Consider the following 8,065-nt stretch of genomic DNA (forward strand, 5'->3'; position numbering starts at 1 on the left):
TTGTGGAAAGGGAACTCAAAGGAGACCCTGCCCAGGGAACCCCGGCTCCCAGGCAGGCTGCACCTGGCCTCTGGGTCCTGCCAGGTAGGGCTCACTTTGAGTACGAACAGGTGCTGGGGTCTCCAGGGGGCAGAGCCTGAGGCTGAGTTCAAGGCCTTTGCCACGTAGTCTCTGTCATCTCAGAGGCTTCCTGTATCGGTTCCGCACCCTGCCTGGCTGTCGGTGACAGCTCTCGGAAGCCAGGACACTGCACCAGGTGGCAGCCAAGGCAGATAACAAGGAGAAAAAGGGAACTTGGGGGAACCACGTATTGTTGGAAGATTGGAGGAGCAAGTGACGTGCTGCGTGGCACGCCACCTGGATGGCTGTGAGCTCCAGAGAAAACCCTGAAGTGAAGTCACTCAGTTGTGTCCGACTCTTTGCGACCCCACAGACTATAGCCTACCAGGCTTCTCAGTCCATGGGATTTTCCAGGCAAGAGTACTGGAGTGGGTTGCCATTTCCTTCTCCAGCGGATCTTCCCAACCCAGGGATCGATCCTGGGTCTCCCGCATTGGAGGCAGATGCTTTACCCACTGAGCCACCAGGGAAGCCCAGAGAAAACCCTGCAAATCCATGAACAGGAACCTGGGCATACACAGCATCCCTCTCCTGAAACCCTTGGCGCCTCTGGGAGGCAGGGACATCCTCTGGCCCTTTTTCCCTTCTCTTAATTAAAGCCCACCTTCGGGAAGGATCTGGTGAAGTCATGAATGCATTGCCATTGGCCCTACGTGACCAACCAGCCTCGTGTAAGGACCTCCCAGAGGGCTCTGCCTATTCGCAGAGCTGTTGCCTTGGAGCAAAATAATAATAATAGAGCAAGTATAACAAGATCTCATCTGTGTAGAGGAGGCTTCTAAGTCCCTGAAATTTTACTGTCTGGGCAAGAAATTCAGGCGCAGGAGAACAGAGGGTTTACTGCCAGGCGGGGGGAGGGCAGCTGCTTCTAAAAAGTCCCTGAAACCGTCTTGTGAAGGCCAGGGCAGGGCCCGAGTGTGGATAGGCGCAAACCTGCAGATCCCTCTTCAACACAGTGCAGTTACCAAGCACCCCGCATGGCCGGAGCTTTACTAAGTCTCAAGAGAAGTGGCAGAACCAAGTGAGCTACGGTCTGTGCCCTGAAGGAGCTCGCGGTACAGTGGCAGAAACATAAACCAGACAGGGAATGGAGAAGGCCTACTGTGACAGGGGTACTGATGGCTAACGTGTCAGCTGCTGTGACAGGGTGGCCCCGGGCCCTGAGGGGGGGAGAGGCCCTCGCTCCCACCACACACACCCCCATCCCAGCACCCTGCCCCTGGAAACGAAGCAGGTGGGAAAAGGCCAGGTGTAGAGTTTGAATCAGAGCCAGAGGGACGTGAAGGAGAAGCTACTGGGACTGACGCACAGCAAGAGGGTGGTGACGGGATGCGGCAGGAGGGGGCCCCTGAGAAGACCTTGGGGTTGCCACACCCAGGAACAGACAGACCAGCCGCCGGGTGGATGACCCAGGGAGAATGGTTCAGGAAAGAAAAGGCAAAGAAGGGGTCCCACCCCACCCCGTGGAGGAGGGCAGTGAGTTGGCTGGGAGGGCGGAACCACTGGCATCGCTCGGAGGTTCAGTTCCGCACGTGTCTCTAGACGCATCATGTCAGGGCAGCCACATCTGAATAGACTGAGACTGGGCCCCGCTCCTGGAATCGCTCCCATCTTTCACAGCCCAGATTCTGAGGTCCTTTCCTTGTGCAGGGTTGTAAGGGGCCCCCTCCTTCAGCTCCACTTTTGTCCCTGGGAGACTTGGCAGAGAGTGGCTACTGTCCATCACCACTTCTGTGGCCCAGGCCGGGGCCAGCCCTGGTAGGAATGGAGAAGTCAGGTTGGCCTGGGCCTTGCCTGGTGTCCACTCACTTTCTCCACCTCCTAAACCAAAGCCCAGGAACATTCCCTGCGCATCCCCAGGGACAGCCAAGACTGGAAGGCTGGGTACCTCTTAGGCCTGAAATGTCTGCAAAATATCGTGAACCTCCTCGAGCAGGGGCCAAAGAGAACTTCCCTGCAGGATGGGGGCAAGCCAGTGCTGTGGGCACCCTGCAACAGTCCACATCCTTCCCACTCCCCAGGCTCATCTTCCACCCAGCCCCATCTAGAGATGAGGCTCCAGGGAACGTGGCACCCAGGTCTCACTCCCTCTTCCTCCCCACAGGCACCCAGCTGGAGAAGCTGATGGAGAACATGCGCAATGACATTGCTAGCCACCCTCCCGTCGAGGGCTCCTACGCACCCCGCCGGGGTGAATTCTGCATCGCCAAATTCGTAGACGGAGAATGGTAAGCCACCTGGACCCGAGCAAGGCAGAGTCTTAAGCAGGAGCAGGAGGAGGTCTGTCTCCAGGGCACCAGTCTGCAGAAGCACCAGCCAGACTTGAGGCATTCGCCCTATTGGCCTGCTTTCCACTGAGTGGTCACTCTTGACCTTGGCCAGCTCTCCAGAGTGGTCCTCTATGTTGCCCGTTTGCAACCTGCAGTGTAACCCACAGTTTTTCTGCAGTCGGCCTCTAGGGCACAGGAGTATCCCTCCTGCTCTCTCCTGGGCTCTTCTGCTGGGGGTGCCCTGGCTGGCTGCAGCTCTCCAGCACCCCGTCACCCCGCACAGGAAAGACAATGTCAGGAGGGGGCAGGGGTGGTGAGGCGGTCACTGGTTCCTGTGAGCCCAGACCAGACACCACCCTCCACCCCAGCTGTCTGGTACAGGAGTAGCAGCACTCCGGGCTGCAGGAAGGTCACTTATGTCTGATCTACCAAGGATAGGGCCCATGGCCTTCCCAGGGTGACGAAGTGACTTGGATGCATTCCCTGCTGCGGCCTCCCAGACAGATCTGCCGGCTAATTACAGCTGCTGTTTAGTGTGCTGGGTTTAAACAGCAGACATCAATCTAGTCATTAGTCTTGTTTCTTATGCCCCAAGGACACATTAATCTGCTCCACATGCTCCCCTCTCCCTCCCTCTGCTCCCAGCTATGCTCTGATTCCATTAGATGGGGTCCTGGTAGAGTCTGAAAACTGGCCCCCTGTGACACCCATGGGTGTTCATTCTGAGCCCTGGGTGGGGAAACACTGCACCCCCTGGCCTGCCATCGCTGAGGCTCCGGGGATGTCCCTTGAGCTCTGCCCATGATGCCATTACAGGTACCGCGCCCGAGTGGAGAAAGTCGAGTCTCCTGCCAAAGTACATGTCTTCTACATCGACTACGGCAATGTGAGTGTGGGGTCGGAGGTGGGCGAGCAGCACGGGAGGGGCCCCTCAACACACCGGCCCCTAGGTCAAGCCCATCTGATCTTTAGACCTCCCCCTCCCTCCATGACAGATGGGGACTCTGTAGGCCTCTGTGCTGCTCGTCCTGAGAGACTGGGCAACCCCAGCGTCTCTGCTCAGAGGCCTGTGAGCACTGAGCGGTCTCCTGTCCAGGCCCAGTCACAGGCCCGGTTTCTCTCCTGCCCAAACTCTAAAGAGGGGGCCATGAAGTCCTGGCCCTGTACACCCCATCTCCTGGTCCACAAGGTGCCTGGGTGCTGATCCCTAGCACATCCCAAACCAGGCTTGCTGAGAAGGGACTGGTATCCCCAGGAGAAGTGCCCCTTGGACTGGGCCTGGGAGTGTGTTGACTGTTCCCCGCAGCAAGCAGGAGAGAAAGCTGTCCTTCAGAGCCATGCTGCTCCTGAGGACTGGTGTGGGGAGGCCTGTGAATAGAAAACCCAGAGTGGAGCCATGTTCCCAGCCCACCACCCAAGAGTACACACAGGAAAGGGTCTTGCCAACCGGGGTTGCCCTGCACACCTGGGCCAGGACCCTGATCTGAGTACTCTCGCAGCCTAACCCTAACCTGCCCCCCAACCCCGCCCTAGCCTGTGGGAAAGCGGTCAGAGCCCATGTCATGGTGGGAAGGCACTGGGAAAAGTGGAGGCAGCAGTGAGAGCCCAGTGATCAGGTGGGCGGTATCAGTTGGAGCCTCCAGGTGTGCCACCCCCAGGCCCCGCCTCCCCGGCTTTGCTGACCCCGCGGCCTGTGCACATGGAAGTGAGTCCCGGGTGCGGGAGGGGAGAGTGTTCAGGGGCCTGGCCACTTGAGTTGTCCCCCGAGAGCAAGGGGGCTTCCAGTGCGTGACGCCGCTGGCCTGGTGTGTCCTCTGCAGAGGGAGATCCTGCCATCCACCCGCCTGGGCACCTTGCCGCCTGCCTTCAGCACCCGCGTACTACCAGCTCAAGCCACGGAGTATGCCTTTGCCTTCATCCAGGTGCCCCAAGATGTGAGTCTCCACCCCTTTCTTCCTCCCAAAGGGGACCATCCCCTGACACATGACCACTGCTGCAGCCCCAGCATGTACCCACGGGAACTAAATGCAAACCCGTCCTGGGTCCCACCCCCCACCCCCGCCCACTCTCACAGGGCTGCGCCCCTACCGTGGCCCTGGCCTGGGGCCTCTGCCTCTAGCCTGCGGGGCTCTGGGCTACAGTTGTCTCCCAATACTCCTTCCAGTCTCAGAGGGTACCACCAGAAGTGACTGTCCCCAAACAGATCTGACCAGGTCACACCTCTGCCAGAAATTCTCCTCTGGGGCCACCCAGGCTGATGGGAGGGGGTGGAGACAGTGATGGTCTGTTAATCACAGGGGAGAGGAGCGTGGCCAAGGAGGTCCAGGTCAAGGCGAGGTGGCCTTGGAGTATCTGAGCCAGCTCTTGAGGAGCCATGCGCAGGGTTGGGGAGGGGAGCCTGGTGGGGCAGGGCACACTGGGTGAAGACTAGTCTGCCAGCTATAGGCAGTGGCAGGAGGTGAGTAGGGCCGTTGTCTGCCCTGGCAGAGAGGTGGTTATTCGTATCATAGGTGGGAGGGGTCTGGGCACGGGGGGAGCTGAGGGGGGTGAGGTGATGCTAGCAGTCTAGGCAGACTTCCTGGAGGTCCGGGACCGGGACCTGGGGCCCTCGCAGCTCTTGGCTGGCACTGGCCTCTCGTGCTGACCTGGGTCTGTGCCGGCCGCAGGAGGATGCTCGGACCGACGCGGTGGACAGCGTGGTGCGGGACATCCAGAACACGCAGTGCCTGCTCAACGTGGAGCACCTGAGCGCCGGCTGCCCGCACGTCACCCTGCAGTTCGCTGACTCCAAGGGGGACGTGGGGCTGGGCCTGGTGAAGGAGGGGCTGGTCATGGTGGAGGTGCGCAAGGAAAAGCAGTTCCAGAAAGTGGTACGTGCTGTGGGGGGCGGGACAAAAATGGTCGGTGCTGTGGGGGTGGAGCGGCCGGCCCCTGGCGTCCCCCGCCACTGCCAGCGTCCCAGAGGAGGGTGGGTGCCCCAGGAGCCAGTGAAGGAGCAGGGACCCACCATCCTGCTGCTCCTGCGGGGGAAAGATAATGGATTTGGGTTTGTTGGGGTTTTAAAAAAAAAGTTAATTACTTCCCAAATTAATTGGCTGCCGGTGTGGCTGAAAACTGGAGCAGAAAGTTTCCCTTTGCCCATCTCCCCACCCTGCACCCCCCACCCCTCCCGGTGACAGGCCAGGAAGCTGTGCCAGGGGTGGCGCGGAGAGGGTCACAGCCCAGCGTGCTATCTCTCCTGTCCTCACATCCTCCTCTCCGAGCCCATCAGCAGCTCCCAGCACTCAGTGCTGCCTAAGCCACTTACCCAGAAGACTGCCATAACCCCCTCCAGCCTGTGGGGAGCTGGACCTGAGTCCCCCCTCCCTCCTTCATGAAACATCTGGCCCTGGGGATCAACCATTGGACACTTGAGTCTCCCGCTCATGAAGTAAGGAGAGCACAACATGCTCCCTAGGGTGGACCATGAAGATGGGGTCTGCCAGCTGGGGAACCACCTTGCACAGCTCAGTCGTAGATCATTAGAGCCAGGCTTCTCCCACTCAGCACTGTTCCCATCCCAGTTCCCCAGCCTCTCCCCACGACAGTCCAGCCTCCAGGAACAGGCCAGGCTGGTGGGAAGCCCCCGTGCCCTTCTGCAGCACCCAGCTCCCCCGCCCTCCTGAACTGGAGGGACTCAAGCGGCAGGGTTGAAACCAACATTCTTCTCTCTCCACTAGGCCTTGCTTCCCCCTTTGCCTTTCCTCTCTCCCCACGTGCGGATGGGGGTTGGTGGGTCTATAGCTCTGGTTATGCAGGTTGCTAATTCATTTGGAACAAGACTTCACTGTGGATCACTCCTGTGTCTTGTCTGGACAGGAGGGGCCTGGCCCCTAGTCTCCCTGCAGTTTCTTGGATCATTCCTAGGAGTTAGCTTAAGTTTCACTGTAAACCTGGAGATCTTAGTGTTCCCCATATGAAACTACCCGTAACGTTTCTGGTGTCTGTGTGAGTGCTAAGTTGCTTCAGTCGTGTCCAACCCTGCAATTCTATGGACTGCAGCCCACCAGGCTCCTCTGTTCATGGGATTCTCCAAGCAAGAATACGGTGTCAAGAAACACCTAATGTGTTTGTTCATTCACTTAGTCATTCTTTCGGTAAATGTTCACTGAGGATGTACAAATCTCTGAATAAGAGACAACATTCCTGCCCCATGGAACTTGCATTCAAGCATGAGGAGACAAAGAATAAAATAAATAAGTCAACAAAGTTAGACATTAGACGATGAGTGCAATGGAAAAAGAGAAAGTAGAAGTAAAGGGAATTGGGAATGTGGGGGAGTGGTCATAATTTTAAAGAGGATCATATGAGGTCTTGTAAAGAAGGTGACTCTTAACCAGAGGCTTGAGCAGGTGGGATAGGTAGCCAGATGGACAGGAGAGAGAAGCATGTTTCAGGCGATTAGAACAGCCGGTGCAGAGTCTGGAAACAGCAAGGATACAGCGACTCTGCACTTGGATTTTCTTTGGAGGGAGCTGGGAACCCCTTGAGCAGGGAAGTGATGTGACCTGACCTGGGCCTCTCCCAGGCCCCTCTGGCTGCTCAGCTGCAAGTATCCCCACCTTGACCATCCATCCCATTGTTTTCCTGCCCCCCGCAGATCACAGAATACCTGAACGCCCAGGAGTCAGCCAAGAGCGCCAGGGTGAGTTTTTGCCTCAGGAGCCCCAGAGGGTGCTGAGAGAGGGGCTTTGGCCGTCTGGGTTCCAGCCTGTCCCGCCTTCCCTGACTAGCCGTTTGCTGTTTTCTCACAGCTGAACCTGTGGCGCTACGGAGACTTCCGAGCCGACGACGCAGATGAGTTTGGCTACAGCCGCTAAGGAGGGCCCCGGGTCTGACCCCCAGCACAGCTCACGCCAGCACCCCTTCCTCTGCCGGGAGGGTGTTTTCAGCTCCAGACCTCAAATCGGGGGCATAGATTGGTTCCAGCTTTGCTTCAGTGTCTGGGAATGTCTCATAGGATGGCATCTGGGCAGGGGGTGGGAAGAGCCCCCCCTCCAACCACAGCTTTCAGGGGGCAGACATTGTCTTCCAAAAGGACAGGCACTGCTCTCCACTGTCTCTCCCCGCTGATTTTGTTTCTATTTGGAGGTTTGTGGGGGTTTTGTTCTTTTTTTTTAATTGTCCTCAAATCAGGAAGAAACATGAAAGACTTTGTCCTAATGGGGGGCTTAATCCTGGCCCCAAAGCCGGCTGCCGACTGGCACTCCACGTCCGTCCCAGACCGCCCTTCTCCCCGGCTCTCTGTCCAGCTGTTGATTATGTGATTTTTCTGATACGTCCATTCTCAAATGCCAGCGTGTCCACATCTCCCCTTTGCCCAGCCCTCCCTATTTCTGTATTTAAAGCTTTTGAGGCCCAATAAAATAGTACATGCTGTCTGCAGCTCTATTGGTGATGGTGGAGCCCAGAGCCCAGAATCTCGACAGCTCCAGCCAAGAGGCGACCTGGCACTCAAATGACCCCCAAGTGTGCCTGACCATGCTCCCTGAAAACAGCCGGTCACGGAATCAGGGCAGAACTTCGGAGCAACTCCCGGGGCCTGGTGGGCATACCTGGCACCATGGCCATCGTTCAGAAGCCTGCAGGCCTTCTCTTTTGACTCATCTGTACGTGACCACTCGCAAGAACCTCAG

General features: G+C 57.9%; 1 protein-coding gene and 1 non-coding gene across 2 annotated transcripts in view; one reads left to right on the top strand and one right to left on the bottom strand.

Moving 5' to 3' along the window:
* The window catches only part of SND1 (staphylococcal nuclease and tudor domain containing 1), a 421,903-nt gene extending 414,089 nt beyond the window's left edge, over positions 1–7,814 (top strand). Inside the window, exons 19-24 of the mRNA XM_025292056.2 lie at positions 2,225–2,348; positions 3,207–3,276; positions 4,211–4,324; positions 5,057–5,260; positions 7,030–7,074; positions 7,184–7,814. Coding sequence (XP_025147841.1) covers positions 2,225–2,348; positions 3,207–3,276; positions 4,211–4,324; positions 5,057–5,260; positions 7,030–7,074; positions 7,184–7,249 — 623 coding nt within the window. The 3' untranslated portion in view covers positions 7,250–7,814. The remainder of the gene's footprint in view (positions 1–2,224; positions 2,349–3,206; positions 3,277–4,210; positions 4,325–5,056; positions 5,261–7,029; positions 7,075–7,183) is intronic.
* Positions 519–590, bottom strand: TRNAW-CCA. The gene has a single exon. It is a non-coding gene; the product is annotated as a tRNA-Trp (tRNA).
* Positions 7,815–8,065: the final 251 nt, after the last annotated feature.

The sequence above is a fragment of the Bubalus bubalis genome, chromosome 8 (assembly GCF_019923935.1).
Source record: "Bubalus bubalis isolate 160015118507 breed Murrah chromosome 8, NDDB_SH_1, whole genome shotgun sequence".
Lineage (NCBI taxonomy): Eukaryota > Metazoa > Chordata > Mammalia > Artiodactyla > Bovidae > Bubalus > Bubalus bubalis.